General features: G+C 41.4%; 1 protein-coding gene across 2 annotated transcripts; it reads left to right on the forward strand.

Annotated features, from left to right (window-relative positions):
• The first annotated feature begins 16331 nt into the window (after positions 1-16331).
• Positions 16332-18229, forward strand: LOC5564560. Of its 2 annotated transcripts, none has more exons than XM_001648857.2 (2): positions 16332-16794; positions 16869-18229. In XM_001648857.2, the coding sequence occupies exons 1-2, from the start codon at positions 16740-16742 to the stop codon at positions 18047-18049; spliced, it is 1236 nt and encodes a 411-aa protein (XP_001648907.1). In that variant the 5' UTR covers positions 16332-16739; the 3' UTR covers positions 18050-18229. The 2 variants fall into 2 exon arrangements, with proteins under 2 accessions (XP_001648907.1, XP_001648906.1); XM_001648856.2 differs by having other exon boundaries at positions 16335-16794; positions 16866-18229.
• Positions 18230-19021: the final 792 nt, after the last annotated feature.

A 19021-nucleotide genomic window follows, 5' to 3' on the forward strand; every position in this document is an offset into this window, starting at 1 on the left:
TATTGAAACACGCATCTTTTTACTCTTTACAAATAAAAATGAAAATTAAAAACACAGAAAACTATGGCCCTTTTCCCATGTTTGTCCAGAAAGATCGAAGGTGCACAACAAATAAAAACTAGCGATTTTCCCCAAGCCTGCCTTGATTGTCGTTAGGGAGCTGGAGTTATCTTGCAGTTTGGAAAAGTTTTATTTCATTTTTCGTGTGTAGTATCGGTGCCTCCCTCCCAGGTTTATTCCATTCACTGAATGATACGTTTTTATCCGGCATGCCAAACTGGACAACCATAGGTGAGGACCGTTCTGAAGACACTTTTGTAGAGCAGCAGTTTGTTCGCCAGTTGTAGAGAAGATCTTCGGTTAATCATTGAATACAATGAACGAGTTAAACCTTTAACTTTGTTGATACTATTGTTAATATGTTTGTCAAATAGCAGCTTTCCATCCATTGTCAATCCCAAGTAACATGCTTCATTTTTCCACGGAATGTCAACTCCATTGACGTTGACTTTTGAAGATGGTAGGTGTCTTGGGGCTCTTCTTCGTGTAAAGAAAATGGCCTGAGTTTTTGCAGTGTTTGTCTTGATCCGCCATTTCTGCTGGTATTCTTCGAGCTTGTTCTGCGCTTGCTGAAGTTTGCAGGTGATTTTTTTTGGATCTTCATCCGAAACGAGGAATGCTGTATCATCGGCGAAGAAGGCGTAGGTGATTCCATCAACCATCAGGACGTCGCTAGTGAAAACATTGTAGAGTGTTGGGCTCAACACAGATCCCTGTGGGACGCCACAAGGGATGTCGAATTTCCCAGATACGGAGTCGTTAACAGATACTTGGAATGATCTTTCGATTAGGAATGATTGCACCAGCTTCACAATGTAGAGAGGACAGTTACATTTGCGTAGTTTGTAGATGATCGCGTCCTGCCAGACGGAATCATATGCCTTTTCGACGTCAAGCATGATCATACCAGTCGATTTTCTTGCAGAGAAACCGTCCTTCACGATTTTGGTTATCCGTGCTAACTGGTGGTTGGTGGAGTGACCGGCTTTGAATCCAAATTGCTCGTTTGGAATCACCTCGTTAGAATCTAAATGTCGATTCAACCGATTTAGGATGATTCGTTCAAACACTTTGCTCAGGCTACTTAGCAGACTGATGGGGCGGTAGTTTGTAGGCAGCGTTACGTCTTTTTTGGACTTGGGGATGGCTACTACAGTTGCATGCTTCCACGTGGTGGGAAAATGCATCAGTTTTATGCAGCCGTTGAAAATTTTGGTCAGATAAACCAGGCCTTTTCGAGGTAAATGTTTGAGCATCACGTTGCGGACCCCGTCCTGACCTGCACGGGAAAAAATTCTGTGGTAAAAATAACTATTTTAGCTGACTACGCCCATTCTTAAAACTACCATGAAAATTCAGACCAATTTACTATGTTTACGGTACACCCCACCGCATTACTGGTACATTTGACAGAAATAATTTACAACAATCTGATTCCAACTACAGACATGGTAAAATCAAGCGCATTTCTGGTCTGCTGAAAATTGCCGGTGCGAGCGCTTAAGTTAACCCCCTAAAATGGTAGTTTTTACCGCACAATTTTTTTGCGTGTGGAGATTTTTTACTTTTGAGTCGCTTGATTATCTCCCTGATTTCTTTTGGTTTTGTGAGAGTCGATGGGTCGATGTTCATCTCGATGAAATTGGAGAGTTCCTCTATTGTTTGGTTGACCTCTTGGACTGTCCTAGGGTCGCTCGCGAGTGTGTTGTTGTGGGCCTGTGCGAAGTTAGCCGCCAGTGCATCAGCTTTCTCCTTGTTTGAAACCATCAAACGATTTCCAACTCGCAGGGGTGGTTGATATTTAGTTGAAGAACGAAGGCTCCTACTGATTTTCCAAAACTTTTTGCTTCCTTGGGTCAGGTCGCGTAATGTTTTGCCAAAATTTTTGTATTTGTGTGCTGCGCACTGTTCACGAATCTCTTGAGTGAGTGCATCAACAATCCTCTTCAAGACAGGATCCCTCGTACGATAGAATTGCCTTCGTCGGACATTCCTAAGTCGAATCAACAGCTTAGTATGATTGGGAAGTTCGTGATTCGTCTTGGTGATATTAACAACAGGAACAGATTCGACTTCAGCAGCCTTCAAAGCTGCAACAAATGCATGGATACTGTCGTCGATTTTTTGTGTAGTATCCAAATTATTAAGCAAGCTTGACGTCAAATCGAGTCTTCTATTTACGGAGTTGGCAAAGCGATTCCAATCAGCACGATCAAAGTTTTTGTATTTGCGCACTTGGGTTACCACTGGACTATCCGTGTTGATGGAAAAAACTACGGGATAATGGTCTGAACAAAGTTCTTGGAGTGTGTGGGGTACTGTCATGTTCACGTAATTATTTGATAGCACTAGGTCCAAAGTTGAGCAGTACTTTCCACCCGGTGAAATGCGAGTGTAACTTTCGGGGTAGTGTAAATTTCCATTTTCGCTCTCCTGTAACAGCATTTCTCCTGCTTTATTGCTTTTAGAACAGTGCCAGTGTCGATGCTTGGAATTGAAATCGCCCACCACGAAAAATGGTTCCGTAGAATCAGTGAGCTTTCTGAGGTCACGTTTGAAGTTGTTAAGGATCGCGCGATTCGAAGATCCAGGGAAGTATGCTGCGATGATACGCACAACAGTAGACTCGAAGTTTAGCACTATTTCAACAGCCTCAATGGAAGAAGTGTTCAATCCATCAGCTTGCTTGAAAGCAATTCCGTTCCTAACAAAAATCGCAACGCCTCCTCCACGGTTTGCTACATGACTTGGACGATCCAAACGGACACATGAATAATTTGGATGGTAGATTGATATATTCGGTTGGAGCCATGTTTCTGTTACTACCGCAACATCGATTTCGTGTTTTTCAATGAACTCGAAGAATTCACCTTCTTTATTGCGAATGGAACGACTGTTCCAGTTCATGACGCGTATACTATAAGTGTTGTCCATTGAACACATACTTGAACATCAGCTCGGAAAGAGCGAGAAATTGCGATGCCTTTGTCTTACACGAAGCTAGACGTGTAAAAAGATCGTTGGCAAGATTCAAAAACTCCGAGAGGGAGAAGAGATCCGAGTTGTTATTTGCATCACGTTCTTTATCGGAGCCCGCGAGATTCACAACAGCAGCAACACGCCCAACAGCTCCAACAGCAGCACCAGAATCTCCTACAGAAGGGTTTTCCTTGACGACATCTGCAAACATCCTGTTGTGGCTCACATATGTAGGTCGATGCGAACCACTGAAACCACTAGATATTGGTGCACTAATGGAAACACCTGCACGGTGTGATGTAGAGCGCTTCTTTTTTTCTTCGCTTAACTGAATGTAGTTCTTCCTGGTAGGGCAGCCCTTGAAGTTCGCTGTATGATTTTGGCTGCAATTGGCGCAACGAATTCTCGAGTGAGAGGGTGGATTGTTGCCTTCACCTGGCGGTGGCAGGGTGCATTCCTTGGAGAGATGAAGCTCCCCGCACTTCACACATTTTGCCTCCATGTTGCAGTAACGCATTCCATGACCAAATTGTTGGCATCTAAAACACTGGACTGCATCGTTTACCTTTTTGGTGAAGTAGCGCCAGTTCACAACAACATTAAAAAGTGTCCGAGTTTTTTGTAGATCGCGCAGCTTGACTGACCCCTTGGGGAAATGAAGAACGTACAGAGCGATTTCTCCGTCTTTTGACGAGTAGAGAATTTTCACTTCTGATGACAAAATGTTGTTGTTCTGCAATTCAATTTTTAGCTCATCCAGGTCAAAAACCGGGAGACCACCCAATATGACTCTGACTGGCGTTTCGTCACTGGTTCCATGTGTATAGAACCTGGCGTTCCTCGTTTTGAGAGCTTCAATCGTCTTGTCGAAGTCCGCTTTATCCTTGATCAGAAGTCGGATGCCTGACTTGATGATTTTCTGTGTAAATGATTTCACACCCATTGCTGGAGAAGACATCAGGTTGTTGATTTGTGTTACAGTCCAATTGTACACAAATATCGACGGGCACCGAATCTTGGCCACACTCTGTGACCGAAATTGTTCACTTTGTTGAGGTCGATTCCCATCGTCGTGCATAAGGGCGTCGAAGATGTTTTCAGTCGACACATTTGGATGCACTTCATAGTGGATGTTTACGTTGCCATTCGATTGCGATTGGGGCGGACTTTCGGCACTATGTTGTCCGGTACACTGAGCACTGGAGTGATCACCGCTGTTTAGTGAGCTGCTACGCTGACGTTCCGGATGCTGGTTCGGGACCAACAGTTGTTTATCGACCATTGCATTTATCTCCGATTGCGTGGAGGTTATGCGAATTTTGTTTTTATCGTAGTTCCTGCGGATTACTATGGCGGACGGGCCATTCGAGCCACTTTTCGGATTCGCGGCATCTGGAGCACTACTCGAAGCGTGCTTACCCAGGATTTCGTATTAACGATGTACTTTTTGTGAAAGCTAATCAAAAGTTACCGTCGTATAGGAGAGACGATGTGATCGGTTTGACGTTTCGATCAAAACTGTTGGGATTCATTTCATAGTCGTTGGCCTCAGCTGCATGCAATTTCGGATTTTTTAAATAATTTTTAATATATCCATTGGTATAACCTTTGTGTACACCATGTATTCAGGTTGAAGGATTTAGAGAAGCGGTAAGTTTTGAACGCACATGCTATTATTCAGATAAACTGATTGCTAACAAAAATTCGAAACTTCCAGGTAGTCTCGTTGTTTTTGCCGCAGACATCTTCTATGACCAGCAACCAGAAAAAAGAAGAGATTGCTGCTGAAATATAAACGTATCATTATTTTAACTATGTTTAAAAAACAATGAATTCCTTGAATAAAAACATTTTGACATTTTGAGTTTGTTAATTTCATTATTATGTTCAGATTCATATTGAGGTTATAATTATACATATTTATCATTCACAAAATGGGTAAATTTTTACCCTTTTTATGCGCGAGCGCGATTTACAAAACGGGTAAAAATTTACCCATTCTTTGACATAAACTGCGTTTACCCGTTAATGAGTAAACAGGGTTTACTCATTAAATGGGGAGAGGCACTTCTAGCGGAAATGGGTATTTTTTACCCATTGAAGGGTATTCTCAAACAACCGTGTTCACGGCAGAGGGGTGGCATGAGCCAATATTTACCAACCCAACATAATTTCAACATGCCGTCCAGTGTTTTTGTTTTGATTATTTTGGGAGGGACAAAACATATGTTTTTTTGGGTAGGACACATAAATGATACCTCGGTGATGTGTAAAACATTAAACAAAATGATGAACTAATGAAAAGCGTCATCAAATACAACGATTCAATGCGATATGTTTAATTGCCGAAATCTAGTACTAGCAGCGTTTGAGCCGTACACTCGAAAATCAGGAGCAAATTTAGAGCAAACCGACCAGAAAATGGGTACCAAAACGCGAAGTACCAAAACGATGTGAGGAAGAGCCGAAATGTATGCAGGATGACGGTCGTGTCAGTCCCCTGCTTCACGGAGATGCGGTTCAACCAAATTTTGGGTTGATTCGACACACTTTTGTTGCTAAGCTTGTATTGTGTATGTCTTTCACTACACGCAAAAAAATTGTGCGGTAAAAACTACCATTTTAGGGGGTTAACTTAAGCGCTCGCACCGGCAATTTTCAGCAGACCAAATGCACTTGATTTTACCATGTTTGTAGTCGAAATCAGATTGTTGTAAATTATTTCTGTCAAATGTACCAGTAAAGTGGTGGAATGTACCGTAAACATGGTAAATTGGCCTGAAATTGTATGGTAGTTTCAAGAATGGGCGTAGTCAGCTAAAATAGTAATTTTTACCACAGATTTTTTCCCGTGTACTGCACGCAGCGAACTGGACTATCGAAATTCATACATTTTGCCCTATGAAAGTTGGAACGATTATCGCAATACTAACTAACGCTTTATGTATCGTTTTAGCATCACTCCACACCAAGACGTCGATAGATGCGCGGGGTGTACGCACGAGCCTATCGATCGCAAGGTCCTTGGTTCGAATCCAGGTTGCCGCGAAAACTATTTTTGTTTTCAAATTTCGGTTTCATAAGGCAAATTTATGAATTCTAGAAAGATTCGCGAATCAGGCGAAACTCACAAAATGTACACAATTTAAGAAAATATAGCATTGAAATTGTAGCTCGATTGTCTATTCATTGCACTTGAACTTTTCCCCTATCGATAATGGATCATCGAAGGTAGTTTTTGACAGTGCTCACCGCATCAAACTAAGGCGCCACTGTACATGGGATTTAACATTGTGACAGCATTGCTGTTCTGTCAAACACACAAGGCTACGGTGGCGCTATCTATGCTTTTCAAAGCGGCCGTTTTGGTTATTTTAATGATCCATTTAACTATTCAAAAAACGCAAATTTGTAGAAGACGAAACTTCACCTCATGCCAAACCACACACTTTATTGATTACGCCTGGATTTTTGTTTATCAAAGTGATGGGCGCACCTGAAATCGAAATCAAAACACGGCGAGAGTAAACGGCGACACTGCAAACAAAAAATAAACAAGACGTACATGGCGGGCTTAATTGAAACCAGAATGTAAAAACGGCGCAAAAGTAATAGGCGACACTGAAAATAATATCGATTAAAGGCTCATAACATTGGGCGATACTGGCATCCTTGAGTGCGTTTAAGGCGAAACGGGCGAAACCTTATAACACAGACAAACAGACGTCACACTCTCATCATTGTCTATCGACCACCTTTTTAACGGTCAATTCAAAAATATGGTAGGTGGCCAATTCGCCGCCCGTAGCGCTCGCATCGTTTTTGTTCGCGTTTGACGTTTACACACTACCGCCATCTGTTGGCCCGTCAGCCAAATACACTAATTTCAGCATTGGGCGTACATGTCCTCGTGACTATGATTTGGATCGAGATTTGTTCTAAGTGTTACGTCTGTTTGTCTGTGCTTATAATATTTTTTTAGTACGAAATAGCTAGGGAAATTGTAGGAGATGTGTGTGGTATTGATGAGGATTTTAAAACCCAAGTAACACCAAGCATTATAACATTGCACGTATTCTACTGCATTTCAACAATACTGATGCGACGTTGCTTTTATTCGACAAATTATAAGAGCTGTCAAGCAAAAGAGCATTAACGCTACATTACAAATGTATCAATGTACTAATATTACTTTATGAATTGCTTGGTTGCTTTATAAACATTATTACATTAGTTCGACTATATCAGGGCCTTTTTCCACTTTTAAACTACTTTAATGGTAGGCTTACGGCAATGCAACTGCTTTATATTAGCAATGATATAATGCTCCATGGTTACTTGGGTAGGTTTATGAAATGTGTATTAAAGTGGAAAGGTTAAAGTTTGAGTATATTTTCTCCAATCAGGATTAAAAATTGCACATGAGAATTTCATTGATTATTTTCTCATTGTTATTGATTTGTCAGATAGGCCCTTATCGCGAATCCCTCTCGAATTTCAACCCGATTCCTTGTGGCGAATTTTCATAAGGGGTTTCTATGTTTATCGATAGTCCATTTGCCTGAGTGTGGACTGCGAAGTGCGGCTTCATAAGTGCGAAAATGCGAATATAAGTGTGGGATTGCATCGAATCATGTTGGTGTTTTCAGAGCACTTCCCAAATAACATTTAGTGCAAACACAGACAAACAGACGTCACACTCTCATCATTTTGTCTGTGGTTCAACGTTAAGGTACCGTGGGGCAAGTGGGTAATGGAATTCACATAGTTTAGATTCTTCAAATTCTAGAGACTTTAAATTGAAACAAATGAGGTCGTGTATATTTTTTAACTTGACTCCCGCCAAATATAAGCAGCATGCTGAAATTGATTTTTATGAAAAATTGAAGAAAAAAATACAGAAAAAGTTTTTTGAAAAATGTCTCTTTACTTTTCACTTGCCCCAAAAGTGGGGCAAGTGAAAAGTTTACTGTTTTGAACAATGAATTCAAAAACAAACAGTTATTTTCACGATTTATATTAGCTTTAACATTTGTTGAGGCTTCCCAATGAACAATAACATAAGAGCATCTTTAACGGGGGCGACTATTTGGGTGATTAAAATGATCACCCCCAGAGTTGTCATTTTAGTTTAGTCACTCATTCTCACACCGGTGGCTACCATATTTAGTAACTCGTTACCGTACCGGTCGTTGCTTTTTGGGTTAACATATGAGTTGTGAAAATAATGGTGATCAATTCAGGTTGGGAATTTTTGTAACTCTGCTGGAATATCTATTATATTCTGGTGCGGAATTATTAGAATTCCATCGGAAATTTTTGAGATTGTTTATGAATCCAACTGGATGCTAATTTGATTGGAACCCTTGCCAATTCTACCGGAATCCTTGTAAATCCTACAAGAAATATTGCAAATTTGACCGTAATTATTATGAATCTGACTGGAATCCTTGGGATTCCGACTGGAATTCCAGTCAGAATCCCGAGGACTCTAATCTGAATCCCGAGGATTCCAGCCGGAATCCCTAAGATTCCAGCCGAAATCCCGAGGATTCCAGACGATATCCCAAGGATTCCAGCCGGAATCCCGAGGATTCCAGTCGGACTTCCAAGGATTTCAGTCGGATTCCCAAGGATTCCAGTCGGAATTCGGAGGATTCCAGTCGAAATTCGGAGGATTCCAGACGGTATTCTTATCAAAATCTCTTTCCAATTCCAGTCAGAATCCCGAGGATTCCAGACGATATCCCAAGGATTCCAGCCGGAATCCCGAGGATTCCAGTCGGACTTCCAAGGATTCCAGTCGGAATCCCAAGGATTCTAGTCGGAATTCGGAGGTTTCTAGTCGGAATTATAAGGATTCCAGTCGGAATTCAAAGGATTCCAGTCGGAATTCGGAGGATTCCAGTCGGAATTCGGAGGATTCCAGTCGGAATCCCAAGGATTCCAGTCGGTATTTTTATCAAAATCTCTTTCCATTCCAGTCAGAATCCCGAGGATTCCAGCCGAAATCCCGAGGATTCCAGTCGAAATCCCGAGGATTCCAGGCGTAATCCCGTGGATTCCAGTCGGAATTCTAAGGATTCCAGTCGGAATCCCAAAATCCCATAATACTCCGAAATTGATAAATTCTTACGAGGATTTTCGAATATTTCATAAACTTCTATCGGATTTCCAATAATTGCATCAGATTCCTAGTATTCTTATCAAAATCTTGAAGCACAGACAAACAGACGTCACACTCTCATCGGTGTTGATCGACCAACTTTTTAACGGCCGATTCAAATATATGGTAGGTGGCCAATCCACCACTCGCAGCGCTCACATCGTTTTTGTTCGCTTTTGACGTTTGCACACTACCGCCATCTGTTGGTTCATCGGCCAAACACACCGATTTTAGCATCGGGCGTACATGTCCTCGTGACTATGATTTTTATCGCGATTTGTTCTAAGTGTTACGTCTGTTTGTCTGTGCTTGAAGGTTTACCCGAATTCCCAAAATTTTGAAATTTCTACTTCATGCGCATCATGCATCAGATTTCCAAAACTTCAACCAGAATTTCATATCCCACACCGTATGCTTGAATTCAAATCGAATAGCAGCGCAACTATCGCGCTGCTAAATTTGCTCACCCGATGCTTTCCGAAGGCAGCGCTGTCATTTTGCTACCCCGGTTAGCAGCGCCCGATACGGATCAGCGTAATGATACTGCGCTATGTAATTTAGTTTAGTCGCGCACCGTTACGGCTGCTCTAAGTAACATGTAAATAAAGAAAATGTTATTCTTTTCACTTGAATTTTCTTCTGTTCAGTTATGTTAGTTGAAATGATTCGACACCATTATAACTGCAACATTTCCAATGCTAGTATTTACATTATAGGACAGCAATTGTATTTCTGCTCTGTAGAATTTCCACCGCTCGTTATTTGTTTTTGAGAAAGTCGGATATGACGTCGGATAACTCTTCGGGAGAAATCAAATGGAATCCTTCAATAACGTAAATAGAATCTTTTTTATGTGGATAGACCTATATACCTAGCGGCAGGCGGTACCAGTGTTACAAAATCATCTCTACTTGTCAACTGGATACAGCTCAAGTAATTTGGACAGCTGAAGTATTTTTTGGCCATTACTTGTCCTATCCTTTTGCACAGTACTTACGAAGTGGATACTACCCATCATATCTATATAAATAAAAATAGAGTGGTGTTTGTATGTCACGAAATGGCTTGAGAACGGGACAACATATTTGTACAATTTGTTCACTGTTGTGTTCTTGAAGAGTTCCGACGTGTTTGTGTGATGAAAAAATTAAAGGAAGTTCTCGGAAAATTTGGTATAACGGGAGAGTACTTACATGTCATTTTGTACGGGAGGTTCCATGACATTTTTCAACAGCCTACTTGATTTCAAGACGAAGTTTGCCGGGACCACTAGTTTTAAATATTGTCGGCGCGGTAAAAAGTTAGAAATGGTTCCTCGCCGAAGTTGGATTTTTCTCAGAACCTATGGGAGATACCTAACTTCGGAAGTGGTGCATTCGATTCGCATCTGGGTGCGCAGGAATGCGCCCTACTTCCGAAGTAGGTTATCTTGTATGGATTCCGAGAAAAATCCAACTTCGTCGAAATGCATTTTCTAACGATTGACCGAACTTACAATAAATGTTTGCCCAGAGCGTACATGTAAGACCAAAGTACTCTTTAAAGGGTAAAAAAGTACCCTCTTTGAGAGAAACTAGTTTAACTCATAAGAAGAGTAAAGGGCCTTTACTCATTAAAGAGTAAACGGCTTGTACGTCAGATCGACGAGTGAATTCTACCCACTATGCTAAACTAATAAATTGAGAAACAGAGTAAATTTACTCTTTTTCAAATATGGAAATTATATTTAATTTTAATATTTATTTTCACAGAATAAGCAACATTAGACTCTTGTATACATAAAAACATTTTATGAAGGGCTCATTCACAAATTTCATAACGCTAGAGGGGGTGGGTGGGTATCAAGGGGTGGATCACTTCTGATGCATCTGATATTCAGAGAAAATTTGATGCATTCAAATGCATTTAAATGTACACTTCTAGCAAATTTGCAAATCATGGCTTACTCAAACGTTTGTCTTTGTCATGTCATTCCACAAACTTGAGACGATTGCTACCTCATCCAAAACATGTTGAATACTTAGATAACCATGTTCCAAACCTTTTCGTGGACAGTTAACCCTAAGAACATATTGAACTAGGGAGCGAGTTTCTAAGGTGATATGCAAACTACTTTTACCCTTTTAGTCTAATTTCCAGTATTTCTTTCGTTAGCGCAGATGCTTTGTTTCAGAGTCATCAGCCATGTTGTTCTGGTTTGTCATCCTCTCGGGATTACTGTAGGTACGAAATTGGACAAGGAAGATTTCTGTAACAAGATGAAGCTTAAGATAGTCACCGTGATTGTGGGCTGTCTGCGTGCTCAAAGAGGAAGAATAATTGTCCAGAACAGTGGAATGAGTTCTCTTGCTTCAAGAGTTTTCGTTATCAGGTTAAAAAGTAACACCCTTCATAGATAGTGACCCTGAAGGCTGGCCAGTATCGTCATCTGGATGACCATACACTAATACACTGACAGTAGTACAATAACTGCGTGACATATATGTGGCAAGTTCAAGGCATGGCTCGATCCGGAGAGATTACTACCGTTATAGAAAATAAAATAAGTTATATATTTGGTCAAAAAAATCTATATTTTAGTCTTAGTCTTTCTTTCCACCTGAATGTGAGATTAACAACCCGATCCGCCCAATCGAATAAAGGTGTTGGTAGTTCATCGAGATAAATCCGGCCCACCTCCATTACTGAAAACGGGTTTACCACAAAAGAGTTTCTAACAACTCCTGCTCCATTTCTATATACACGCAGGAGAAGACATGTAATTAGAATACTTCTGATGCAATGCCTCAAAGATCCGATAAAAATACTTGCTCAATTATCTGAAATAAATAATTATTAGCAATGGATCATCATAATGAAGAACAAACCTTTTGAAACATGCACAACAAACAAATACGCGTTGCTATAGAAGACTTCGTTGATAAGGTGGTGTTGCTAACACCAATGCTAAGTTGATGCAAATGTCGAAAAAATGCATTTGATGAAAATGAATGTACATTTGATGCACATTGAACAAGTGATACACCCCTTGGTGGGTATCCTCATGATGTTACGGCTCATACAAAATTTTTAGATTATCCGTACAAAAAGCGTTATGAAATAAATGAATGAACCCTAAATACCATATCAACAATGTTCCGATGCTGGCGAATCATTAATTAATTTGCTAATTTGCTCGAGGATTAGGTGGTCTGGAAAATGGGGCTTCTGTTATTGGTGGGACAACGCATCATGCATTGTATTTAGTCGGCAGTTAAAGCATCCTGTAAAATTTGATATTCTACCATTTGATTTAAGATTTCCAATCATCCTGCCAGCGAACAGTAGAATCACGAGAATGATCGTCCAACACTTCCATGACAAGTGCGGTCATGGATACAGACTCACAGTAAAGAATCAATTGAGGCAGTTGTATCACATTGTTCACGTAGATTCTGTGGTGAAGAAGGTAGTGTCCTCTTGTATGTGGTGTAAAGTTCGACGTAACCGTCCTCGGGTTCCTCGCGAAGCTCCATTACCGGTGCAGCGATTAACACCAAATCTTCGCCCATTCAGTTTCGTCGGGGTTGACTACATGGGGCCATTTGAAGTAACCGTAGGACGACACAGAGAAAAACGCTGGGTTGCCCTTTTTACTTGTCTGGCAACTCGGGCGGTTCACCTAGAAGTAACGTATGGTCTCACTACACAATCGTGTCTAATGGCGATCTACCGCTTTATAGGTCGGCGGGACTGGCCGATAAAATTTATTTCCGATAATGGAACAAATTTTCAAGGGGCGAGCAAAGCACTCTTTCGGAGCATCGATCTGGACTGCGCCGACGAATTCACGAATGCGAGGACAAAGTGGACATTAAATCCTCCGGCGGCTCCCCATATGGGAGGAGTATGGGAGCGCCTAGTACGCTCTGTGAAAGAGGCCTTGAAGGCATTGGACGACGGAAAGCGTTTGACAGACGAGATTTTGCAAACAGTCATCGTGGAAGCAGAAGACATGATAAATTCACGACCGCTAACGTACGTAGCTCAAGAATCAGATGAACCAGAAGCGCTGACTCCTAATCATTTCTTGAGAGGCATACCATCATATCGACATCAGGTTACTTGTCCTCCGCCGAATCCAGCGGAAGCTCTACGGGATAGTTTCAAACGTTCTCAACAGATAGCGAACGAACTTTGGAAACGTTGGATAAATGAATATGTTCCGACTTTGAACCAAAGAACAAAGTGGTTTGGTGAAACTAGACCATTGAAAGTTGGCGACTTAGTGTACATTGTGGAAGGCAATAACAGGAAATGCTGGGTTCGAGGAATAGTAGAGGAGACCATTGTTTCCAGTGATGGCCGCATTCGTCAGGCTTGGGTGCGCACCCGCACAAAACGATATAAAAGGGCCGTATCTAGTTTGGCAGTACTGGAGATTGAAGCTGGTAACGCTGATCCACAGGAGAACTCCGGAGCAGGTTACGGGCCGGGGAATGTTGGGAACCCCTGGAAGGGCAACAATGCCAAACGTCAACCTTAACTTGAAGAGATGGTCAATAGAATATGACAGCTATAGAAATTGTTTAGATGACTAGCGAGAAGCTACAAAGGAATTAAATAGACCATTTCCGTGAAAATTTTTTATTGGCTTATATGCTTTCTGTCAATTTGCTGAACAAACTTTCCTAAGGAACCGATATGTTTTGGAGCCTTTAACTGTAAGAAAACAATGAAAAACTTGCGGCACGTTAGTGCACCCCTCGGTCCCCTACAATTTGTTTCACCTCGAAAAAATGCAGACCCCTTTTTCCCCTACGGTTTTGCCACCACGTTGTGGTGAAATTACGATCAGCTGGCATTACCAGATGATTTTTGTTTATGTTTTCATTCATCATAATGGGCTCCGTTGCGGTTGCGCTGGGGCGCCCTGACTGGGATCACGGTCAGTTTGAGCGCGCACCTGATTTGACGTTTGAAAATGTAAACAAGCATCCCAATGCAGGGGTGGAATCGAAAAACTGTTGCAAAATCACCACGCTGATACCCATAGGGTTGAACACACTGTGCCGCATCTCGAATTATATTTCAAAATGTGGTGAGTATCCATGTTTTCAAAAATTTGTAAGAAAATCAGGAGTGCATATAAACAAAATCTGAAAGCGTTAATATTCATTAAAAATGATTGTCTTTCGAAGAAAAATACAAAAACGGGGGGTTCGATCTGACGGAAATGGTCTATTGTGGATTAGTTAAGCGAATTGAAGATTAAAGTGAATTAACTATTATTCGGTGGCAGTTTACTCAGCCTCTGCTGACATTACAGTTTACATCAAGTTGGGTAAACCACAACGTGAGAGAACCAGTTGGGAGTTAAATTTAGATTCGCTAATACGGACCAACGTAGACCGTGAGGCCAAAAATACTATTGTAAAGCTAAGGAAGCGATTGAACTTCTCTTGGCACAGTTGTTAAGGTTAGACCCGAGTTGAGAGTTTATAACAGAAGCGGGCAAGTACGCTACGGAAACAACTATTCTTTGATCGGCTTATCACCAACCAGTCGATTCAAGGACGTTTCTTTGCCTGATCCGAACACAAGGGATTTTTCACCCATTATAGAGTACATGACTGAAACAAATAAAAGGGCACAAAATACCCATTATGTGAAAAAATAAAATACCCGTTATTTTGACGTTTCATACACCAGAAAATAATGGGTATATTTCACACATTAAAGAGTAAGGACGAGTTTACAGTGTATACAGTGTACCTCGCACGCTCGTTCAAATCTACTCAAAAGTGAGTAGATTTCGACTCACTTCGGAACAAAGTGGAACTGCTCAAAAGTGAGTAACACCATCGTTACTCACTTTAGAGTAACATTGTCAAATGTCAATATGGGAGTAACATTTACTCACTTCTTTTAATCTGAAATTTGCGAAAGTGAGTAGATGTCACTCACTTCGGGAAATAATATTTTTGGAAATAAATGTATTATGTTATTCATAAAATCAGAAGGAATATACAAAGAGAATAACATTTATTCATTATCTCTTACATAACTACATGAATAATACATGATAACAAGTAAAACAAATTGATATTTATGTAGAAATTTTCGCTGCTTTGGAATGGATCCCCGGATGCTATAAATCTCTGGGGGATTGATGAAAGTCATGGAGGATGTAGTTTGGCAGAGCCAGTAGCCTTCCGAGTTAAGGCCGGTTTGCTACTGACAAGAAAAGGAATCGCCTATCTCGATGCGTGGAAAATTTCTCCCAAGAAATGGTCAAGAAAATCACTTTTTTCCGATCGCAGTATGCAGTTGAGAAGAAATGTCACTTCAAAGGGGGCTCTCTGTAGGAAATTTCTTGACCCTTTCAGTCAAGGAATTTCTTTACTTTTCTTGAGCGAAACAGCATACTTAGCTTTAGACTGTAAATAAATGATAATTAGTCCAATAAAAAAGTACGACGGTAAAACTTACTGTTTATATTTTTTTTTTCTTGCGGTTGTGCGATCAAAACCAGGACTTGGTCATTTTCACTCCGATCTCGCTTCACTTGATATCAGGATTATTGACTTCACAGCACTAATCTGGAATTCGCCGGTTGGACTTCCGAAGCGAAGTTTCAAGCAAACTAACTGTTATTGCTTTGCCGGCTCGGCTTTTGTCTCGACTGTTTTTGAAAACAGTCCGACATCACGTCGACGGAAGAAATTTCACCACAACGGAGGATTTGTCAGTTCGAGCGCGCGAAATTTTCACAAGTCTTTGACGTTTACAAAGTGAGTCAAATATGTTTGTGTTTACTCAAAAGTGAGTAAGGTCGTTTTCTTTCATGGTTGAGTAAAAAGTTACTCACTTTGAAAAAATAAAGTTACTCACTTTTGACAGCTAACTTGAAACTTCAAAAGTGAGTCAAAGTTACTCTCTTTTGAGTAGATTTAAACGAGCGTGTCGTGTAACGGGCGGCTAATTTTTGTTCACGCGTTTCACTGCCGTTTTCTACACCCCTGACATGATGGGTGACGTTTACGGTTTACGTTTCCTTTTCTGTTTTCGCCAGGGGGGGTGAAATGAGCCAATAATTAGCTACCCAACATTGGTTCAACATGGCGTCCAGCGTCTTTGTTTTGATTCTTTTAGGACTGACAAAACATGTGATTTTTTGGATAGGAGACATCAACGATACCTCACTGATGTGTAAAACAATCAACAAAATGTCGAAAAAAGGAAAAGCGTCATCCGATACGACGATTCAAGGCAATGTATTTAATTTCCAAAAACTAGCACTAGCAGCACATGAGCCGTATACTCGAACATCAGGAGCAAGTTAGGGCAAACCGACCAGAAAGTGGGTACCAAATCGTGAAGTACCAAAAACGATGTGAGGGAGAGCCGAAATATATGCAGGATGACAGTCGTGTCAGTCCTCTGGTTTTCGCTCCTGTTTTTTCGTTTTTTTTTTCTGGCAAAAGTGCGGCTGCATTGATGTGCGATTTTCATCCTGGCTGGACAGATTTCCTTTCCGTAGTAGTTAGGTTCCATGAATAATTCCACTTATTCCCATTTCTCCGAAGAGCTGAGCAGCAGAGCATCTGGTAAGTGTACACTGCAACCTGAAAGTAATCCACAATTTTGATCATAATCCCCTTCCTTTTGTCTTCACCAGTAGAGCAACAACACAGCACCATGTATGAGCCGGATTTCACCAATTTCCAGTTGTCCGAAATGGGAATCAAGCAGGAACCAGCTGATGATGATGAGTCGGAACATAACAAAACGGACGTATACTACGACGAGGATGGGCGTAGAGTGCAGGACACTAATTACGGCAACGGGAACTCTCATCAGGTTCCGGCGGAAAAGCGGAACAATTTGCCCGCTCCTCGAGGGTCGAATCCGCGAAAAGGTCTTCTCGTCCATCCGGGCTACAAGTGGGAGGACATGAATCCCATCGTGCGGGATCCTCTGTGCAGCACCGACTCGGATTTGGCTTACTTTTGGCCGGTCTACGTGAGCAACTTCCGGTGCGCTAATCGGAACGACGAGCTGGACAGCGTCCGGGAATACTTTGCTTCCAAGGGACTTCACGTGAGATGGTGGTTCCGCCAGAAGGGAAGGTACTTTTACGAATTTCAGAGGGTGAGTGGAATCTACGACATGTTGGTGTACTTCGTCTCGGAGTATGACACGTATCTGGCCATCCGGATGTGCCATCGGGATTCCTACAACGGGTACACGTTGAACGTGTTCCCGGGACGGGTTCCGGTCTATTTCGAACCGCTGCGCAGCGTAGAGATCATGAAGAAAGCGAAGGACATGGTTTACAGCGAGCAGTTCTACGAGAATCACGTAAAATCCGTCGTTCCGCAGGCGACGATAACTAGTGTCGTCAAATTCGATACCAAACGCGGGGCCATGGAGTTTAAAAGACGCTCGGACATGACGAGTGCCGTGGAAAAGGTGAACCAGTTCCGGTGCAAGCCGATTAGGGTGCAGCAGCAAAAGCAACGCTTTCTAGAGGATGATCTGCTGGGGGAAATCGAACTTCAGTTGGCCTCCAATGCGAATGTCCTCCAACCGAATCCGAATGATCGATATTTACGCATGCTTTTGAAAGGGAATCGTCCGTGCCTCAAAATCGTCCCGCAACCCAGCAGCACCGTCATTCCGAGGAAAAAACAACCGATGGATCCCATGCTGAGGCAATGGCTGAAGCGACAGGAGCGCCGCATCGTCAAGAGTCTGGTCCAGGGAAGTGAACCCATTTGCAACAACAACAGGAACAAAAAGCGCTTTAAGCGACTGGTCCGCAAGGTGCAGAATCGCTTCGCGAGAGGGGAAATTGTCTGAACATGTTCCGAAATGGTTCTCCGGATGATGTGGAGTGAGTATTAGTATTTCATTTGAAGGCTTTGTTTTACTTTCGGAAATGGTAACGTTCATTGAATTAGAACTGAACAAAGAGAAAATTTTGTTTTAACATGTGAATTCGTTGAATAAATTTATTACTTTTTTCTCAGAATATAATAAGAGAAACTGTGAAACATGAAATCTTGAACAGTATTCGTCATCAAACGTCAACATCCCACCGCAAAATCGCTAGTGTTTGGAGGGGATTTTAAACTCCAAATTGCCAAATAACCTCCAATCACCTCCAAGTTAGTATTAATACCCTCCGTTATATGAAATATGGTGGCGCGTCGATCGTCGCAAGTTTATCGTTAAACAGTCAATACCTCAATAAATTTCTCGATCGATTTCACTAGGTATGATTCAAGGAATAGATTATTTCCGTGAAAAATTTTTATTGTCTTATTTATATGATATGTTTTAGAGCCTTTAACTCCCTGGGCTTGGGATTATATTTTCCAGGGAGCGATGAATTTTGATAATTGATCGCTGTTGTTAGTAGTTTTGATTAGATGTCGGGTGAATTTCAAAGCAATGGCAACCTTTTTATTACAAAATTTAGATTTTATCTTATGACCTTAACATTCTGGTTAAACTACTGTACTATGCAGTTGAGCTGCACTAGGCTATCACTCATCAAAATAACTTTCACTTCGGGAAAATATAATTTCAAACTGACGAGAAGATTACGAACTGAGGGTGAGTTAGGAGCACAATCAGACCCTTGAATGTGCAATGTGGGGTAGTAATTGGGAATGCCATTGACGGTTTGTAATCTTCTACGAGGTTTTCGAAAACCAACAGGGCGCGTGCACCGGGTTGCGGATAGGAGCAAAGGGAGATCAATAGCATCTACCTAAAATAATAGAGCAAAAAGCCGTTCCATGATTAGGTAATGTTTAGCGATCTTCT

Source organism: Aedes aegypti, chromosome 3 (genome assembly GCF_002204515.2).
Source record: "Aedes aegypti strain LVP_AGWG chromosome 3, AaegL5.0 Primary Assembly, whole genome shotgun sequence".
Classification (NCBI taxonomy): domain Eukaryota; kingdom Metazoa; phylum Arthropoda; class Insecta; order Diptera; family Culicidae; genus Aedes; species Aedes aegypti.